Source organism: Dendropsophus ebraccatus, chromosome 1, assembly GCF_027789765.1.
Source record: "Dendropsophus ebraccatus isolate aDenEbr1 chromosome 1, aDenEbr1.pat, whole genome shotgun sequence".
Lineage (NCBI taxonomy): Eukaryota > Metazoa > Chordata > Amphibia > Anura > Hylidae > Dendropsophus > Dendropsophus ebraccatus.
In genome coordinates, this window is record NC_091454.1 from 78,640,756 (window position 1) to 78,663,343 (window position 22,588).

Below are 22,588 nucleotides of genomic sequence, written 5' to 3' on the forward strand. Positions count from 1 at the left end.
GTCTATATACTACTGGGGGAGCACACAGGGATCTATATAATACTGGTGGAGCACAAAGAGGATCTATATACTACTGGGGGAACCACACAGGGGGTTTATATACTACTGGAGGAGCACACAGGGGTCTATATCCAAGTGGGGGAGCACACAGGAGGTCTATATCTAAGTGGGGGAGCACACAGGGGGTCTATATACCACTGAGGGAGCACACAGGGGAGCTATATACAAGTGGGGGAGCACACATGGGGTCTATATACTAGTGGGGGAGCACACAGGAGGTATATGCAACTGGGGGCAGCACAAGGGGTATATACTGGGGCAGCACACAGGGGGTTTATATACAACTTGGACAGCACACAGGGGGTCTATATACTTTTGGGGAGCACACGGGGGGCCTTATATAACTAGGGGAACACACAGGCGTCTATACACTACTGGGGGAAGCACACAAGGGGTATATACTACTGAGGGGAAGCACACAAGGGGTATATACTACTGGCGGCTGCACACAAGGGGTATATACTACTGGGGGCAGCACACAGCGGTCTATTGTTGTGGAGTGCCTGTCGAGGGGGGGGGCCCAGACATAACTTCACTTTGGGCCCCAGAAATGCCAAGACCGCCCCTGGCCACAAATCAAAACCAAAAGAGACGTCAGATTCCCAACCAAATAGTAAAAATTGAGAGAGCAATAAACAGGATCAAATCTGGACCAATAGAAATTCATAACAAGCCAAGGTCCGAAACACAGTCAGGAGAGTGGTACAGAATCAGATAAGAAGTTGAGGTCAGAACACTAGCTGAGTTAGGTACACAGGAATACAAATAATAGGCAACGCTGCTGAAGGATGGCAAGCCAAAAACAACCACAGGCAGCTATTAGGGATAGATTCCCATTTAAATCTCCTGTCTGACATCCCTCTGGAAATCCGAGCATGCTCTAGTCCATCCGAACCCGATCGTTCGCCATTTGATTAGCGGTGGCTGCTGAAGTTGGATAAAGCCCTAAGGTTGTCTAGAAAACATGGATTCAGCCAATGACTATATCCATGTTTTCCACATAGCCTTAGGGCTTTATCCAACTTCAGCAGCCACCGCTAATCAAATGCCGAACGATTAGGTTCGGATGGACTAGAGCATGCTCGAGGTTCGCTCATCTCTAGAGATGATGTTACTCTAAAAGAGGAGTTGTTAGATGCCAGAACTCCTCTAATGTCCTATCTTGACATATTTCATAAGAGGTCCTTAAAATACTAGCAGATATTTTTAGCAAGGATGATTTCACACAAGATTGGAATATACCTGTGCATGATATTTCGAGTTACAACACCACTTTTGTACCTACTTGTAACACTTGCTATCTAATATCACAAATGACAAGGTAAAAAGAAATTGCAATATTTACTTGGAACGTTGAAAGTGATTACATTACTTTACTCCTATGACTCAATTTAATAGAGCCTTATGGCTTATTAGGATGAGAACAGGGGAACATGCACAATCGTTATATGTAAAGTTAGATATTTAACATAAAAACTTGTTATGGACAAAAGTTTTTGGTAAAATAAATCCAAAATCCAAACTCTTATCGCAAAGTTTAGCTTACAGCACTTGTTTCTTAGCTCAATGTTGCCCTCTGTTGGCTATGTAACAATATTAGAATTGCTAAGCTACCTTCTTTTGTAGATTAAATCAGAGAGCAAACCATCTAAAGTAGAAGCTAATTGCTAATGAAATTATGGAGCTAATAAATGTAATTGCTTGTGGTTGTTGAATGCAAAGAAACCCTCAAAGTGACTTACAAAAATTCTTCTTCTTCTAGATATTTCCTAACAATTTATTTATGGGAAAAAAAAGTATTAATGACCATCATTGTAAAAAAAAAACCTGCAGTCACCTAAAAAGATGGAAGCATAGCCTTAAAGGGGTTATCTGGGTAGCAAAAAGAATATTCTAAACAATCCCCTTTCCCAATACCACCCTTTGTCTAATATACATGTATAACTTGCACCCTGTTTTCTTCTTATTCTTATCTGCTGTGGATAAGTAAAATCCCCTACTGTGGGTCCGCTCAGACCACCCTCAGCTCCCTCTCTCCCCTCCTTTTTTAGTCACAGGACATGTGATCTCTTCTCTGGGGGCTAGGTTAGCTGTCTATTGACTTGGTAACCCAACCCCCAGGAGAAATTACCTGCATCATCGCCATGCACCTGTGCTGCTTTCATAGACTTACATGTGTCCATGAGCCTAGGTTTCTGTAATATGAAATGTTATAGTTCTATCTCTGCTTGCTGTCAGTGAATGCAGGCATATGTACCTGTCTTTGTGTCACAGCTCTGTATATGGTAAGATGTTCTTAGAGTCTGGATGGAACTAGAATGTTATCATTCACAGTCAGCAAGCAGAGATCTAAACCTACAATACACCCTCTAGTAAAAAAAAAATGTCCGCTTTGCAGCATATAGCTACACCATGCACGCATCAGCTCTGCTATATCAATAACTACTATGGAATAAATACTGGGGTGATGTGATGCAAAATCAGTGAAAAAAACTGTCCTGTGTTACTGTGCGATAGTAATGACAGAAGTGGGCAGGAAAGAAAGCTAAGGGGTGGGTACGCAAATGGACCAATCAGGGAGATGCACAATGGGAAATGTAGTTTTCCTATCTTGGATATAGATCAGCTTTTAGAAAAATCAGGTACCTAATCAGGTATTTGATTAAAAAGACATGAGAGAGTAAATCTGCCAAAACAATGTGAAGAAAAGACGCTAGATATGTTACAAACTACTTTGAAATATTGATCTGCTGTATCAGAGCTGCCACCTCATATACAATATACAGACTGGGGAATTGGTGTAAGAACTCAAATTTAGATGCCGGGAAGGGTGCGTTCACACGTACAGGATCTGCAGCAGATTTGATGGCGCAGATTTGAAGCTGCAAATTCAAAGTAAATCAATTCTGGGCCATCAAAAGAACAGTTTGTTGGTCGGTTCTGTATTTTCAACCTTATTTTCAGCCATTTTTGCAGGAGGTTTACATTCACACATTCCCTTAGCTTTTATAGGCATTTATATGTTTTTCTAACCATTTTGGCTAATAAAGTGACCCTAAATAATATGTGGAACATAGACTAAGCAGGCTTTCCCCAACTGAGCTTTATAAAGTAGGAACAGAAGGGGGTACTGTGGCTTTTCTACTGTAAGGCCATGTTCACGCTGCGTATTTCATCATTGAACAATGGCCGTTGTTGCAGGTTGCAACAATGGTCATTGTTTAATGACAGCGGCTGATTACATTCCAGCCTATGGAACCACAGCCACTGTGTACACACAGTGTATACACTACGACAGGGGTTCTCTGCGGCCGCATAAAATAAATGAACAGCGGCCACACAAGATAGCCTGTGCACAATATGTAAAGTACGGCTCTTGGCCACACTACACTATGGTCTATGGCTAACTGGAGTGCTGGCACACCTGAACGTGCCCGTATTCCAATTAGAATAAAGTGATGTTTACCTGGCCAATATTGCAGTTTTGGCTGGGTGAACATCTGAGACATCGGCCATTGTTTGACACGACAAATGTCATGCCATGTCAAATAAGGGCCGATGTTCATACATGTGAACGTGGCCAAAGGGGTTTCACACATTCTGTGATTGCTGTCCGTGAGCGGAAGATGTGCTACAGACCAGAATAAGAGAACAACCAGCAACATGTTTCATTATGATGCTGGGAGCTCCAAATCAATTTAAATCTTCAGGCTACAGTACAGTACATGGTTCATTTGACATGGAGAGAAAGGAGCGGCTGCACATCCCACCTATGGCTGACACTAATGCCGCTAAGCCTATTTTAAAAACTAATGCCAGGATGTCGGTATATAATTTGATCAAACCATATTGCCCTGTGTACCACGTGCAGGTCTTCTGGTTCACACGGGTCCCTATGCTAACTCCACACTGTGTCGGTCAGCGACCGCCAACCCCGCAAAGCGTGCACATGCAGGGAAGGGAGGCCATGGAATGGAACTGCAACCCCAATGTCACAGGACCAAACCCAAAATGCCCCAAAACCCAGCCGGCACCACCGGTGGGGAAAGCTGCCCCCAAACAACACAAGAATGAATATGGTATTGCACTCACAACTGCTGCTGCAGACAGAATGGGAAAGACATAAGGTACTGACATGTGAGCACAGGTATATCCTGCCATTTTGGGTCATGTGGGTCTTATGAAGGGGAGTGCCAGCTGCTCAGAAAAGAGCTATAACATACGACATGGAGAGAAGGGAACGGCTGCACATCCCACCTATGGCTGACACGAATGCCGCTAGGCCTATTTTAAAAACCAACAGTACATTGTCCACATTCTGTTCCAAAGCACACCATCCGTATATACAGACTGTGCATGAAACATGGGAATGCCCTCTAAGTTTGCACATAGAAAGTTTTAGTACATCTGGCCTTATGTATTTTTAGTAGAACATAGGATTTTATTGGCATTATACGAGGGTGTCCTAGAAATATAAAATCTGTTTATGAAGTTTGTTAAACTTTAGCTCTGGCTGTTAGCTACAGGGAACAATGTTCATTATATTAATTGCCATATCAATTGGCATTTAGTGGCCTGTAGAACTGCTAAATTGCAAATGAATGAGGCATTTTACCAGAAATCACATGAGATAGCAGCTGATTGGCATGAAACTATGAATGATATGCAAACAAGGGAGGCAAGGGTTCATCAGTACGTGAGAAAAAAAAGCAGACAAGTATTTGTTTCCAGACAATAGGATGTCAATTAAAATCAATAATGCATCATATACATTTCTTAGGTGCAAAAACACCTAATATTGAACTGTGTCCAGGCTTTCAGACATGACCCCTTTATATTTTATACACATGCTCTGATCCCATTCCTGACACTCTATTACAGCTGATGCTGACCTGCACTGAATTCACGGTATGCTATTACTCTATTCTATTAAAAAAAACATCCTCATCAATTCATTTAGGTCAGATACTGTTGATTGAAAACTAAGTAGACTGTTCAAAAGTGCACTCTGTGTATTCCAATGATGAGTTTCTAATGATGCTCGTGTTTTTCTCTTGTATCTTAAGCCATGCTATTGCTATTAGAGTTCTGTAAATACACACATCCATATTGATTGACATCTACTGCCCAAACCATATGCACACTGAATTACTTAGACTACTTTATTCTTCAAATTACATTGAAGTGTTTTCAGCCAATAATTCAAGCAACAATCAGAGGTTTATTTAGAAATGTGTTCAAGACTGACATGCATATGGGGAACAATAGATTCAATAGAATGGAATATACAAAGACCAGGTAGATCAATATTTCAGTTGAATAAAGCACATTTGACTGAAGAATGATGAGTATGAATTGTAAATGTGCAACAAAGTAAAATGATCCTATGAATAGCTGTCATGTCAATGGCATACCTACATCAACTGACAACTTTAACTTGAACAGTAATAATTTATTCATTTGCTTTACAATGGGTGTACATTTCCGTGAAACATCGCTGTCAAAGTACATGTATGTTCTGGACATATAACGCTGACTGTTCAACACTATTATAGCAGTTTAATTTATTTCAATCTTGGTGGCATATAGACATTTTGAACCCTTTTGGGATGGGTAGCTGTGTTATATGATCCTTAGTCTAACTACTAGTCCACAGTTTGCTCTCCTGTTCAGACAGGTCAGCACACCCTTTCTGAACAGTTTTTATGTGAACTACAGTATTATATTAGAGTCTATCATATCCTACTCCTGGCAGCCATTGGGTGCCTTCCTCCTTACTAACCTTTGCCTTTTTTGACCCTGTGTATTTCTCTTTATGTATACAGTGCTACTGAAAACATCATTTCTGCCATATCTAATTGAGCCAAGGCACAAATTCACCCCTTCTCCCTGGCATATGCCTGCCGTATCCCCTGCTCGCTTGTTGGGCAGGTGGGGGGCTCTGGGGGCGTTGCAAGGTGGGGAGGAGGGGTGTCCCCCTCCCACACCTCATTTATCATGATTTACGTCTGTAACAGGCATAAATAGTGATCCAATCTACACCTGGAAGCACCTGTTAGTTGGACTCCAACGTTAAATGGCCAAAAAAAGACAGTGTGTGAACATGGCTAGTCTAAGTACAAAAATGGTGCATGGCTAATCCATAAATGTTAGCGCTGCCCAATAGACTCCAAAAGTTAGAGGCAGAAAACTGTTAAAACATTTATTAGAAGTGCACAATATTTATGCGTTTCGAGGAACATAGGTCCTCTTCATCAGTGCATTTAATGGTGAGGATAGGCAGGTATTAAATAGTACAGCAATCCTTGAAATTGGTGCCAGACACGCCCCTTAGGAGCGAAATGGTAGAGCAGTGTACTGAATATTTGCTCTTGTGCGGGAAGCGGCAGTGGTTCAAAAAAAGGACTGCACTACCGTGCCGGTCTGTTAATGTAAAAAGCCCATAGCGATGTACCTGGTGGTACATTAGCTTTAAAGCTACTCTGTACTAGGGATGGTCCGAACCTGCCGAGGTTCGGGTTCGTACGAACCGGACTCTCGGCAATGATTCCTGCTGTCTTCCACCTCCGTGGAGAGGGTGGATAAAGTGGGAGGACCGCCTGGAAAACTGGGATACAGCCTATGGCTGTGGCTGTATCCCGGTTTTCCAGGCGGTCCTCCCGCTGTATCCACCCTCTCCACGGAGGTTTAAGACAGTGGGAATCATTGCCGAGAGTCCGGGTTCGTAGGAACCCGAACCTCGGCAGGTTCGGACCATCCCTACTCTGTACCCACAATCTGTCCCCCCTAAACCACTTGTACCTTCAGATAGCTATTTTTAATCCAAAATCTGTCCTGGGGTCCATTCGGCAGGTGATGCAGTTATTGTCCTAAAAAACAACTTTTAAACTCTCAGCCCTGCACCAAAAGGCCGTGGCTTAGAGTATCTGTGCCCTAGCCTTGCACTAACTAGGCTGCAAGTTTAAAAGTTGTTTTTTAGGACAATAACTGCATGACCTGCCGAATGGACCCCAGGACAGATATTGGATTAAAAGCTGCTATCAGAAGGTACAAGCGGTTTGGGGTAAGCAGATTGTGGGTACAGAGTCGCTTTAAACTTGTAGTATCTTCATTTGTTAATCGCATCTTATCATTTATGTTTTCTCTTATACCTTTAGCTGCATTTTATGTGGTTGATGCAGTACAATTCTACAGTATGGGCTATTTTACTACAGAATTGGATGTATTCAAAATGTACTGTTGAGTTGATGGGCTGTTACTGGTATTGATCAGATCTGTCAAAATGTTAAGGGTTCGGCAACATTATCCCAACCCGAGCACTCAGCGTTTGATTCTCTGTGGCAGCAGATGCCGCTGTAGGCTACCTACCACCATAGGCTGTATCCATGTTTTCAAGCTATTACGGCATCTAACTCCTCCAGCTGCGAGGAATCAAATGTTGAGCATTTGGGTCCCGATAATGTTGCCAAACCCGAACATTTTGACAGATCTGCTCAACCCTAGTTGTAACATTGATGGGTATGTAATTTATTTTCTACAAATAATATCTGACATTTCCTAATGTATCCATAGATTAATGCACCTTCTAAACACATGAAAATAGTCCTAAAGTTACTACATTGTAATATAATGGGTCAAATATGTCAATAGAGATAATAATTGATATTACTTCAATATGCTGTACATATTTTTAGAATACATGAAACTGTATATTCATATGAAACAGAGGTCCATCCAAGCTCTTTGTATTTCTGTTCATATTTCACATATAGTAATAGTTTTTCACAGACCTTCTAGCAGTGTAGGTGTAAATGGAAAGACATTTTCTTTGCAGAATATTTGTATAAGGTAAAAAAAAAAAAAATCACATGTGTTGTTTATTGGTAAATGTAAAGCTTAGCATAGGCATTAAACTTTTGATATTGGATCTTGTTAGGTGGAAAAAAGTAATCAATCTTTTGATTCTATTGTTTTCACATTATTGTTTGCACAGATTAGTGGCTCTATATAAATAAATATGTACTGAAATTCCAATATTTTATACAGTGTGTACTGGGGCCCATGTTTCCATAGACTTTAATAGAACAGACGATTAAATAAAAAAAAAATTGCCACTTTTTATACCTAATGCCATTTTTGTTGTTTAAATTTTGCAATTTGCAATTTTTAAAAGACGTTAGTGCAAGTGTTTTGTATCCAGTTGCACCAGGAAATTAAAAAGGTTTGGGATGTTGTATAGCTGATCTACTGTGAATTATTATTCATGCTGGGTATATGTAGAACAGGAAGCTTTGCTAATGATGGACATGTTAGTATGTGGAATTTCTAAATTGGTAATTACATAGTAATTTCTTCTTATTTAAATCATGACCTTATTCAGCTGACTGAGTGGAAAAGTATATATGATTCTTCGCACCCTAACGAGATGGAATTGCCAGACCCATGGGAAGATCTCTTGACTGCTTTTCAGAAACTACTGGTGATTCGCTGCCTACGACCTGACAAGGTAAACTAAATTATTATAAATGCAGCACAGTAAACTTGGCTTATCTATGTCTATTTTCTATTATTACAATGACATGCTATAAGCAAAATATACAGCTTCCACATGGTACTAGCAAACATGTACCAAAGTGTAAACCGTAACTCATTAAAAAAGTTACATCTGTTAATAACAATACTATAGGTACAAAGCACAATATGTGGAACCTAAATATCGAACTTATATGAACTTACAGGACATCCCTGTCCAAAACCATTGGTATAATATGGAGGGGCTCGGGCCTCCTTTTGTGGTTATGCCAGACGCCACTCTTCAGGGAAAGCCTTAAAAAAAAAAACCCTTTTGTTCTATTAACATCACGGAAAATAAGGTGCCAAGCTCATATTTACCAGTCTTCTGGCGATAAGACACTTAGAAAATTACCCATTGACTTCTATGCGTGGTGAACCCCTATAACTTTTTTATTTTTCCATCTACAGAGCTGTGCTACTATTTGAGCATTGTTGAGACTTTGATCACATCTTTTAAAATTTTTGTGCACTTAAAATATTTTTTTGTCAATGTCCTTTGTCATACAGTTTACACACAATGTAAGTAAGTTAAGCTCCAGCCGCACGCTCCATTGTGAGCAGCGGTGAATTCTGATACGGGTGCACACGGATGCGTCTGCATCTGAATTCAGCAGAAACGAAAATCATCCGGCCGGCCGTTGTTATACATAGTGTAAACATGGCCTAAGGCTATGTTCCCAAAATGTATGTTTTGTATAAAAACCGGCCATTGTATAGTAAATTAATGGAATCCCATGAACGGGATTCCCTGTGGGTGCACGGAAAACTGACGTGTCAGTTTTCTGCGGCCACTATTCACAACATGTCAGTTCACACAATGGAGCGTGCGGCACAGGCCATACGTTCCAATGTGTGCAGCGGTGAATTGGGATGCTGATGCACACAGTACAGACAATGTAAAGTGTGGCTGTGGCAATGGCTTATTGGAACGTGGGCACTCCCGTGTGTGCCCGCATTCCAATTCAAAAGAAATTATGTTGAACTTTACAGACAATGGACAATCTGTGTCACAGAACAGCCACTGTCTTAAAGCGTGTTAACCTGGCCTCAATATTTTTACATTTTAGGCATTTTAACTTGCAGCAATAACCAAATGTGCTTATTTGTTATTACAATGCAAGCCTGTGGGACTATGGCAATTCCAAATACCGCTCAAGTAGATTGTGGTGTTGATCAATTTGTAAGATATATATTGATCAATTTATAGGATAAATATCAATTTGGGGTCTTAACACCCTAAATGGTAATATTTCTACTGTACCGCTCACTTTAGCAGTGCAGCATGGAGGATACCAGGATTCAGAGCTCTGCTCTGGTTGTCTGGGTGAAAGGTACCCTTTAAGGGGTAATAGTTTAATTCACACCTGATTCATTTCTATTTTTCTGTTCTGTCACTGGAGCAGATAAAATAAAAATAACATATAAAGGAAACCAACAGTGCTTAATGTACCCTCTTGACATATAATGGGGTCTCTTAGGTTTTGTTGTTCTCTGTCGGTTTGTTGGGAAGAGTAGTGATGCATTCTGCACTATACAATGAACAAAATCTATGGCACAGATTCCGTATGTAGCCTCCAACTCAGAGCATAACAAAAGACTTTCTAGGATACTGATATTTTTGGTGTCTTATATTTTTAATAAGTGTTCTGTAATTGGAGTCAACTATCAAATATTTGATATCTTCTGTAGATGATATATACTTATATAATTTAGGATATATCACACTAGCAGAGGCTCCAACTAAAGACATGGTTGGTACCATTAGATCAATTTCCACCATTATAATCAAAGCAAAACAAAAATTGACATAAACTGTGTATGCAAAATGTAATTATTAAAAAATATAAGCCAAGAAAAATACGTCAACAGTAAAAATTTAATCTTAGCATTACATATTACCTATTAGGAATCAATTCCAGTGTCAGTGGAGAATAGCACCTTAAATACTCAACTCTCTGTCCCTTTTTTCTTAAAGTGCAGTAAAGGGCATTATGAAAATTTGATGTGCAAGCAACGGAAAATGTAAGTGAAATGAGCTTTCAACAAGGGAAAGCAGCAGGTCTTCCTCAAATCATGCCAGCTCTTTCTGATGGTAAAGATTGGCACTCACAAACTATCATTGCCTTTTTTGTACTTTCCAAAAAAAAATATTTCAGCAGGGAAGAAGCAGCAGATGTTGATTCCCAATATTTTATAGCAACTCGGCAGTAAATCGCTCCGATGTAGCCAAATTTTCTGTAGGGGATATTTGTGAGGAGTAAATAATTAGGTCAGATCCATTATATGAGAGCAGAACTTCAACTAATTTGAAGAGACTTCAAACTGCGTATTTTTGTTGTGTCCAATATGTGACTAATATCAATAAATTAACACCATAGGACATTAACTAAGCTGCACAAATGAAGAGGCACCATAATGCATCACATGTATTTCCTTAAGGGAGGATTAGAAGCAATTTCCCATTACCATTTAAGAGTTTTTGGTTTCAAAACTATGTCTCGTAAAATATGTCAAATATTGCATAAATAATTAAGATTGGATGAGGATTCCACATCATGAAACGGATTTCATTAATAGTCATTTTACCCTACACGTTTTACCATTTAACCCTGCAGAGTTTATTTTCTTAAAGATTTTTCCAGGATCCTGGCATCATCTAATACATGCCCGAACTTAAATATATTCTCCTCTTTAAGCTATGCTCCTAGGGTTAAGGGATTTTTTCAGAAGGAAAGACTTTTCCCTACAATAATGAACATAACTTTTACCGCATAGCTGTATATTGCCTTTCTCTGGATCAACAAGGTGGCATAATAAGCTGAACTGGATGGATGGATGTTTAGGAGAGGCTACTAGAAATGAGCAAACCTCGAGCATGCTCGAGTCTATCCGAACTCGAGCATTCGGCATAGCGGGGGCTGCTGAAGTTGGATAAAGCTCTTAAGCTGCCTGGAAAACATTAATACATGGATATGTTTTCCACATAGCCTTAGGACTTTATCCAACTTCAGCAGCCCCCGCTATGCCGAATGCTCGGGTTCGGATAGACTCGAGCATGCTCGAGGTTCGCTCATCTATGATTAGTAATGAATAATGTGTACAGTCATGGATTATAATATGTTTGTTTTGCAATATCTAATTTTCAATCTTCTATTTTTTTTATTTCATTTTAGGTCATTCCAGCAGTTCAGCAATTTATCATTGATAAAATGGGCCCAGCTTATATTGACCCTCCAACATTTGACCTTCAGCGTAGTTACATGGACTCCACCTCTAGCATACCGTTGATATTTGTCTTGTCATCTGGAGCGGATCCTTTAGAACTGCTAATTAAATTTGCTGAGGAGCAAGGTGATGATAATTATATTCCTAGAAGACATTTTCTCTTAAATTGAAAATCTTAGCAAATTTTCATTATTATTAAAAGGGTTAATCTGGAATCATTTGACCCCTAGACGACCCTGGACGTACAGTTACATCATGGAAGTCTGTCACCAGATGACTCTGGACGTAACCTGGGTGCTCCGGAGCGGAGCGCGCTTCATAGCAGGTGGGGGCCGGCTGCAATCAGCAGCCAGCACCTCACCGTTAATCACAGGCTGCAGCGATCGCGCTGCAGCGTGTCATTAACTCCTTAAACGCCGCGGCCGCCGAGGCCCCTGTCACTTACAGATTGGGACCCCCGCAGTGTGACTGCGGGGGTCCCGATCGTTGAAACGGACTGCCGGAGGTCTCTCACCAGCCTCCGTGCAGTCCGATTGGTGATCTGCTTCACTGAGCCTGCACAGGCAGGCTCAATGAGCAGAGCGCCGATAACACTGATCAATGCTATGCCTATGGCATAGCAGTTATCAGTGTAAAAATCAAACAAATGTATGTAAAAGTCCCCCAAAGGGACTTCAAATGTGTAAGAAAAAAAAGTTAAAAACACTATTACACTACCCCAAAGCCCCTCCCCCAATAAAAGTTGAAATCACACACCTCATCCCATTATATAAATAAAACACATAAAAATAAATAAATAAACATATAATATACCGTAGCATGCGTAATTGTCCGATCTATTAAAATATAACAAGTGTCATTGTGAACGGTGAACAGCGTAGACGAAAAGAGGGAAAAAACTGCGCGGATTACCGATTTTATGTTACATTATATATTTTTAAAAATTACTAAAAAGTGATCAAAACGTCCGATCTTCACAAATATGGTATTAATAAAAACTAGAGTTCATGGCAGTAGAAAATGACACCCCAAACAGCCCCATAGGTAAAAAAAATAAAACCGTTATAAGCGTCACAATAGGCCCATTTTATTAATAATTAATTGCCAAAAAAAAAGGATTTCATAAAAAAAAATATATATAACATTAAAGAATCTGTGTAACCTGCATATGGTTGTGTTCAGGCTGACCTATAGAATAATGGTATTATGTCGCTTTTACCATATAGTGCATTACGTAGACACAGGAACCCCCCAAACGTTACCATATTGCAGTCTTTTTTACGATTTCACCTATTTATATCTTCATAAATAATACATTTGGGATTTTATCATCCATGTTATGGTAGAATTAAAGACACCATTACAAAGTACAACTATTCCTGTAACAAACAAGCCCTTACATGGCTTGTAGATAGAAAACTGAGAGTGCTAGAGCTCTTAGAAGGGGAGGAGGGAAAAACGAAAACACTAAGATCAAAATTTGCGCGGTCCACTGGGTGATTTTGGGCCTGGTCCTCAAAGGGTTAAAGAGGTATTCCCATCTTAATTATATAATTATACTTGTAGGACTCATCATGGTAAATATTTTTGTAAATACATTCATATAGCAAACTTGCCTCCTTCTCCCGGTATGCCTGTTTGTCTCTTCCCCTTGTTGGCAGCTTGTTGTCAAGGTTACCAACCACCACTTCACTCTAAAAGCAGTGCTCCTTCTGGTGTGTATATAAATATATATATATATATATATATATATATATATATATATATATATATTAGACATTTATAGATATTACATAGTATATAAACACTAAGGGGGAGATTTATGTTGCCTGCATCCTGGTCGTATGCCAGATTGAAGGCGCAGATTCTTGCCTTCTCCCTAGTGGACGCCAGCTGTATCCCCGCTAACCTGATCGGCTGGAAGGGGGAGTGGCAACGAGGGGCATGGCTCCCTTCCGTGCCTGATTTATGAAGGTTTAAGCCTAGAAACAGACGTAAACCAGGCAAAAATCTGCACCTTCTCTGAGCAGGTTTAGATTGTTGTGAAATACCTGCACCAGGCCATGTCTCCTCCCTGCCCACCCATCAAGAGAGCGGGGGATTCTACAGGCATACCCCAGGGAAAAGGGGCAAATCTGTTCCTTCTCCCTGGTGTACACCTGTGGTGCAGCCTTTGTAAATCCCCCCCTATATATATATATCTATACATCTACATTATTGCTATAGATACACCAGCAAGATCACTGTTTTTAGAGTGGTGGTGAGAAATCTAGACAACAAACTTTCAACAATGAGAGGGAAAGAGCAGCAGGAAAGGATTAATGAATGTATTTGCAAAAATATTTACCCTTACAAGCCCTATAAGTTTCACTATATTTATTGAGATGTGAATAATACTTTCACACACCAGGACCAGTAATTCTTTTACTCTGGTGCCCCAAATGCAAGATCCCAATGTGCTTTTTACACTGTAGTTTTAACCCTTTAAGGACAGAGCCAATTTTCGTTTTTGCGTTTTCGTTTTTTCCTTCTTGTGTTTTAAAGGCCATAGCACTTGCATTTTGTCACCTAGAAACCCACATGAGCCCTTATTTTTTGCGTTACTAATTGTACTTTGCAATTGCAGACTTAATTTCTGCATAAAATATGCTGAGAACCCAGAAAAAAATTATATACGCGGTGAAATTGAAACAAAAACGCAATTGTTTTTCCTTTGGGGGGGGGGGGCTTCGTTTTTACACCGTTAGTCCTATGGAAAAACTGACATGTTATTTATGTTCCTCAAGTCAGTATGATTAAAACAATATGCAACTTGCATAGCTTTTATATTATTTGATGGCTTTTTTTAAAAAAAACAACCTTTCACAGAAAATAAACGTTCCCTAAAATCGCTCTATTACCATGCATATAACGTTTTTATTCTTTGGTCTATGGGGTCGATTGAGGTGTAATTTTTTGTGCCATGATCTGTTTTTTCTTTCGGTACCTTGTTTGCGTATATGCGACTTTTTGATCACTTTTTATTCCATTTTTCCTGGATTTGATGTAAACAAAAATGCGTAAATTTTTTTTACTTTGGCGAGTTTTTGCACTGTTTACTGTGCAAGATCTGGAATGTGATAAATTAATAGTTTAGGCGAGTAGGCACGCGGCAATACCAAATATGTTAATTAATAAATTTATTTATTTTTATTTATAAAGTGGGAAAAGGGGGTTATTTAAACTTTTATTAGGGGAGGGGATTTTTTATTAGTAAAAACACTTTATTTTATTCTATATACACAGCACTGATCTCCCATTGAGATCAATGCTGTGTATATAATAGAGCAATGATCCATCAGATCATTGCTCTATTATGCTGGTCTGCTGCAGACCACATACATGGAGTGCCGAGCCAGGATCAGCGTCGGAGCGAACACCTCTGGATGCATCTGGGAAAACAGGGAACACAGTTTACATGAATTGCTATTACCGGGGTTTGCGATCCTCTGCACTAATGCCGATGTCTCTCATGGTTAATCTATTAAATTAATAAAACACATTTTCTTTGTAATAAAGTGCTTTTCGTTGTTCAATAATTAAATTTAAACTAATCCATCATTTTGCAATTAAATATACTGTTAAAATAAATATATATATATAAATAAATGTATATTTATATATATATTTATTTTTTGACAGTATATTTAATTGCACAATGATGGATTCGTTAGAATTAAATTATTGAACAACGAAACTGAATTTATTTCATCGAAAATGTGTTTTATTAATTAAATATTTTTTTAACGTTTTTTTTTTTAAATAAATAAATAATTAAAAAAAAAAAGCATTGGGTCCCCCCTATTTTTATAACCAGCCGGGTTAAAAACCAAACGACAGCAGCCTGGTAACACCAGGGTGGGAAGAGCCATTGGTTTAGGCCCTCCCCAGCCTAAATCTTACCAGCCTGCTGCCGCCCGGTCCAGGAGCGCCAATTTTGACGCTCCGGGACCACTGGCACCCGGCTCTTCCCAGTACCCCTGGTGGCATTGGGTACTGGGGTAATAATAGGGGGTTAGTGTTAGCCATTTTATACCGGCTAACACTAGGCCCCAACTTAGTAATGGATTCCGTCTATTAGACAGCTTCCACTACTAAGTCTATAAAGTAAAGAAATAAACACAAGACACAAGTTAAAAAAATTTTTTATTCAAATAAAAACACCCCCACACCCCTCATTGACCATTTTATTAAAAAAATAAATAAAAAAAACGCTGGTCATCGACGTAGTCCATGGAATCCGACGTAATCCCCAGGATACCGATATCTGAAAAACAAAAAGGGAGAAACACACAAAAAACACACAAACAGGAGCACAACACCCAACATTGTGAGTGGTGTTGTGCACCTTACAGTATGCAGCATCTTTACAGATCGCTGCTTACAGTCTGGCCCCCAAGGGGTTAAGGGAGGATGTATTGCACCCCCCTTAACCCCTTGGGGGCCAGACTGATGTCAGACTGCACCCATCCCAGCAAGGAAGGGTTTAACTGACCCCCCCCCTTACTTGCTGGGAGGGGTGCAGTTCTGGGGAGGGGGTGGGGAGAGCTCTATACTCACCCCGATGTGTCCTCTTCGCTGGTCCGCAGCACAATGAAGTCACTGTACTGCGGACCCGCTAATTATATGTGCGCTCAGCCGATCAGCCAATCAGCTGAGCGCACATATAATTCTAAATGTTTCTTCTAATAATGCTATTGTGATAACATAATTAGAAGAAACATTTGATGTTTTCATTAAAGTAAAGTGATGATTAGTACAGAAAGCTCTATTGCCGGCAATATGAATTAACGGCTTATGGAGCTTCCTGTACTAATTAATATTTAATTAATAAAACACATTTTCGATTAAATAAATTCAGTTTCGTTGTTCAATAATTTAATTCTAACGAATCCATCATTGTACAATTAAATATACTGTCAAAAAATAAATATATATAAATATACATTTATTTATATATATATTTATTTTAACAGTATATTTAATTGCAAAATGATGGATTCGTTAGAATTAAACTATTGACCAACGAAAGGGACTTTATTACAAAGAAAATTTGTTTTATTAATTTAATATATTAACTATTAGAGGCATCAGCATTCGGCATCATTGCCGGCTATTTTTGAAGTACTCCGTACGGACCGCCTGTCAATCCACGGCCGCGTTTCCAGCCGCAAACAATGGTCTTGTTCATTTTTTACGGGTCCATTTACGATCGGGCCGTAGATTCAGACATAGTGTGCACTGTGCAGCCGTATATCCTATACTTTCCAGCGTACGCATGAACCACCAAAAATACAGCCGCACAATTACAGCCGCAAATACAGCCGCACAGTTACATAGTCTGAACCTGGCCTCAGTTTTTTAAAAAGGTTTTTTATTTTTTAAAAACAGTCAACTAAAATAAAAGGTAATTGTTCTAATCGTACAGACTTGAGAAACATTGATGACATGTCAGTTTTACCACAGGGTGAACATGAAAACCCCCGAAATTTAAAAATCAGTGTTGTTGTTTTTTTTTCTATTTGGCTGCACAAATGATTTTTTTCCCGGTTTCGCAGCACATTTTATGGAAAAATTAGGGCTGTCATTGCAAAGTACAAGGGGTGTCGCAAAAAATAAGGGCTCGTATGGGTTTGTAGGTGAAAAAATGCAAGTACAAAAACAAAAAGTGGCTGATGAGGGAAGGGGTAAAAATAATTGATAAAGCACAGAGAAAATGGTATCCGACAGGGGTCCGGGAGCCTGTTGACTCTGGGGCACGGGGATAGGTAAGTACACATTCTTTATGTATTCTTATATGTTCCCCCCACCCCCTGCCCGCACTGTATTTTTTTATTTTTGCTGGAGTTCTACTTTAATGAACGTGGCTAAAGTCTATGGCAAATTGTGATTTAGGCCGGGTTCACACAGCGTAAGACACTAGCCATTCTGTGAACCGGCCGTGTCACAGAACGGTCGGTGTCAGTGGAGATCATCCCGGCCAGTACTACAGTACCGGTTGGATAAACTGCATTTACATTGAATTGGGATGCGATCGCAATCGCGTGCGCCCGCATCCCAATTCACCATAGCACTTTCCATTGTATGAACTAACAGTTCATTGAATAGCAGCTGCACAAAACTGACATATCAATTTTTCGTGTGGCCGCTTGCAATCCAATTCCATTCATTTTCAATGCAAAGTATCTTTAGAATTATTCACGGCTGTTGTTGCAAATTGCAACAGCCGTGATTAATTTAAAAAATACAATTTGTGAACTTAGCCTTAGGCTGGGTTCACACTACGTATATTTCAGTCAGTATTGTGGTCCTCATATTGCAACCAAAACCAGGAGTGGATTAAAAACACAGAAAGGATCTGTCCACACAATGTTGAAATTGAGTGGATGGCCGTCATATAACAGTAAATAACTGCCATTATTTCAATATAACAGCCGTTGTTTTAAAATAAAAGCAAATATTTGCCATTAAATGGCGGCCATCCACTCAATTTCAACATTGTGTGAACAGAGCCTTTCTGTGTTTTTAATCCACTCCCGGTTTTGGTTGCAATATGAGGACCACAATACTGACTGAAATATACGTAGTGTGAACCCAGCCTTAAACTGCATAATATGGCATCTATAGAATTGCATAGCACCCTATTCTACCTTCACATGCCTCTGATATACAGGTAAATATAGGTATTGGGGGGACTTTACTAAGATCAGAGTGTGAAACACCAACCAGTGAACAGTTAAATTGGATTTGTCAAGACGTACATGACTTTTTATACACCAGTAGGCTGTCCATGCCTCTGCCTGAAAAATCAACACCAGCTCTGAGCTTGTGTACATTTCCACTACAATTTACACCTGCTAGATGTCCCTTTTGTACCAAATCGCAACCCTTCACTATAAGGCCCGCCCACTTGGTAAGTGCTAGAGAGCACAACATTTTGTGCAAACAAAGTGGCACAGCTTTTAATAAATCCCCCCACCTTACCCTTTATTTTCTGTCCAATTTTATATAACCCATAAGAAAAAAATATTCTTAATTGGATGCCATATGTATAAACCTTAGAATGCCTCTGTACGTATAGCACCTGACATAGCATGGTGTGGCAATACATAAGAGCTAGTTCACTGCCATACTAATCAAGTATAATAGTCACACATTATTCTGCACCAGGATGTTATTTTAGAGGATTTAACCTTCAGGAGAAAGAAAAGGAAATGTAGAGTATAAGAAATAACAACCACCACATCGTTGTCTATATTACAAAATTAAAGCGAGAAAGGGAAGCAAGACGGGTAGTCAGTTACATATTTGTGTGACGGAAACACCATTATTTCTGACAACCTGCCAAGTTCCCGCAAGCTATTAGTGAAAGGATAAGAAAACAAGCCAAATAATCACATTCCAATTTAAGACAAACAAACTATCTTTCAGAAATTCACTCTTGCCAATTTGATCTTTTATGTATTTTTGTAAGCCATTATTCTCGGCAATGTCCTAAATTTGGCAAGGGGTTCAACATTTTACCTTTAATTTCTCTCCTTCACATATTAAAATGCACAACACTGATATGCATGATCTGCAGGTTCCATAAGAAAGGAAGGTGACAGCTATTGCTTGGTAGGCTGCTTCTCTTCATGATTTTTTAAGTGGTGACTGTACCTATTACAAGGAAACGTGCTACAATTTGATAGCAGATAATTGGTTATTAGCTTGTCCGTGTTGTCTGCCTCCTGCCTCCTCCACCGTTTTTTGTCCATATAAAAACTACAAGCCAGTATTCGCAGTAGACTTATTGTTGATACAGCTAACCAAACTAGAATAATTATTCTTGTAAGGATTATTCATTGCTGACGAACAATATAATCAATGCATTAACCTTGACAAAAGTAATTATGCAAAGAAAATCGAAAACTGCATACAACATTAAAATTTGAGCTTATTTCATTGACCATGTAAATATGAAAAGACTTCATAAGCAATTGTGACTAAACCTTCTAAAGTATCAAATATTATTAACATCGAATCATTCCGAATAATCTTCAAAATAAAATGTAAAAAAACAATATTGCTGCAGATATAGTGACCACACTAGAGGATAGTATATTTGTAGTCTGCACATTTAAATAGTTACTGTCATTTGTATTAACTTTCAACAAAATATTGGACACTCTTAAAAAAAAAAAAGGATCTACCCTGCCACAAAGTCCAAGTGGCAGGGTAGAGAGTAGGATTCATGCCAACAATCCCAGCAAAGGCAGTTAAATTTGTTAAGGAATGGTACATGGCAGAGCTATTAAAAAAAGATGTTCCAGATTTGATATTTCATGGGCATTGCATATATTTGTTAAAACAGACAGGTAAGGAGTGGTGAAAGGTCATCTTTACAATGTAATTATCCCCACTATACCCTCCTCTTCAGACCACTGTATTTGTGTATCCAGTTGACCATCAATCGCCTTGTGATTTTAGAATACCACATCCTTATAGTTATCGCCCACTATTGTAACTTTTCAAATTAGCTTTTTTTGCCTTTCTAACATACAGATATACTCCTCCTCCCCTCCTGCTTGCCCTGCCCTACCAAAACAATGTAAAACCCTATATACTGACAGCACAGTCATGTGAAAAGTCATGTGACATCACTGTTTCTCCAAAAAGAAGGTGTCAAGCGTCAAGCTCCCTTAAATCAAGATGTAACTGCCATGTATTCAGACAAATAAAAACACAAACAATAATTTAAAAAAAACACCACACCAAATGTGTTATTTTGCAAAATGTTGTGTGTGAAACCAGCCTTAGGTCTCCTTATTATACATGAAATTTATAGGAGGCCAGAGCTGTATAGTAACAAAATGCTTTTAAAAAAAAAAAAAAATGAGGGAAAATGTTGCAAAAACACTCTGAAATTCAGCTCCTCTAAAGTATAGAGCTATTTCGTCTAGACGTCTACATAGACAGTGTGTGTGATATTCTCATCCTTTAAAGAGGATGTACCACCTGGTACATCCTCTTTAACCTAAACCCACTGAGCGAACGGCGCCGGCACGGGGAAGCCGGTGCCGCAGTCCGTTTTTCAGACTGAGGCCTGGTTCCCGTGCATGGCGCCGTTCTATGCACCGGAACCGGCCGGTGTTCAAGCACTGGAGGTAGGCCGGGCCCCCCCCAGTGGGAGGGAATTCCCTCCCCTGTATGACGCGGCTCCCTTAGAATTAATGAAGCCGCGTCATACAGGGGAGGGAATTCCCTGCCACTGGGGGCAGCCGGCCCGCCTCCAGTGCTTGAGCACCGGCCGGTTGCGGTGCATAGAACGGCGCCGTGCACGGGAACGGGCCTCAGTCCAGAAAACGTCGCCGGCGGCGCCTTTCGATCAGTGGGTTTAGGTTAAAGAGGATGTACCAGGTGGTACATCCTCTTTAAAAGAAAAATTCCACTTGAATATTTAATTGCTAGTGTCAAAACTTCTGCCAAATAATAAAAACAATAGAGTTTACCCTATAAACCACCACAATAAGTACCAGCCTGCAGAATGTGAATATGAGGAACCATTCATAAATTAAGCTATTCATTTTATTTTTGTCTTGTATCTATTAGTCTAAGTACACTAAGTATTAATCACCTTGCTTGCTCTATGACTTGATCATGTCTTTTAAGTATCCATAGGTAATTCCAAAGCTTACGCCTGTTTGCCATTTATCTGTCAGATGCTTATTTCTTCTGATATTGTGCTGGTAATCTGTCTCCATTTTATCTTGGATTAAGAAGAACAGCAGCTGCAGAATCAATGTGCGATAGCATTATTCTTGGTGAATGGTTTGATTTTCTGTAAGAACACAGAGAAGCAAAAGATTTGTGTTGCCTTGCTAGAACACCTCCAGCCCAGAATGCCTTCCATCACTTTTTCCTACTTAGGACTTCATTTCAGAAGTAAACACATTTTAACTGAATTTTTTTTTTGTTACTTACAGAAATGGGTGGTATGAATCTTCAAACTATTTCGCTGGGTCAAGGGCAAGGTCCTATTGCTCGAAAAATGATTGAGAAGGTAAGGTTCTTTCCCATAGTCACAAGATTGATGGCAACTAAACTAAATGAACTAGCCATACAGATCCATATGATGATCAATACGAGAAGTGAACTACACGGACTGGTTATTAACTCTGATAATCAGAAGATACTTATACAGTTTCTAAAACCAAAGTTAGGAGTGGATTAAAAAGAAAAGTCGATTCTTCCCCATATACTTTCCCTTCATTTATGATCCACTCCTGGCATTAGCCTCGTAAACTGAACCAAAAAAATAATAAAAAAATACTGCATCACATGTGTAAGCTGTCATTTTATTCTGTTTAGGCCAGGTGACTCTAGGCTTTTTCTGACCAAGGGCAACAACAAAAAAAAGAAAACAAAATATTGGGCCATATTTGAGTCACAAAGAAAACTCTGACTATACTGATATATTATGTTAACTGAAATATATTTCAAATATACAACTGTTTCTTAAAATGTATCATTTGGTAGCTATGGACTCACTAATCCCCATCGGCTTGTTTTGTTTTGATAACTTTCACTAGGTTCAATCACTTATGCTCAGTTCAGTTGTACGTAGTCTCCTCATCTGTCCTATTAGTACTGGCAGTTGGTTTTCACTTCTCATGCAAGCAAGGGGATTGTGGGAAAGTGTCTGGCAACA

At 39.4% G+C, this 22,588-nt stretch overlaps 1 protein-coding gene across 1 annotated transcript in view; it reads left to right on the forward strand.

Moving 5' to 3' along the window:
• Positions 1 to 22,588, forward strand: part of LOC138783023 (dynein axonemal heavy chain 3-like) — an 877,176-nt gene that overhangs the window by 804,717 nt on the left and 49,871 nt on the right. The window contains exons 67-69 of the mRNA XM_069957145.1: positions 8,441 to 8,566; positions 11,808 to 11,985; positions 21,864 to 21,940. Of these exons, the coding sequence (XP_069813246.1) occupies positions 8,441 to 8,566; positions 11,808 to 11,985; positions 21,864 to 21,940 (381 nt within the window). The remainder of the gene's footprint in view (positions 1 to 8,440; positions 8,567 to 11,807; positions 11,986 to 21,863; positions 21,941 to 22,588) is intronic.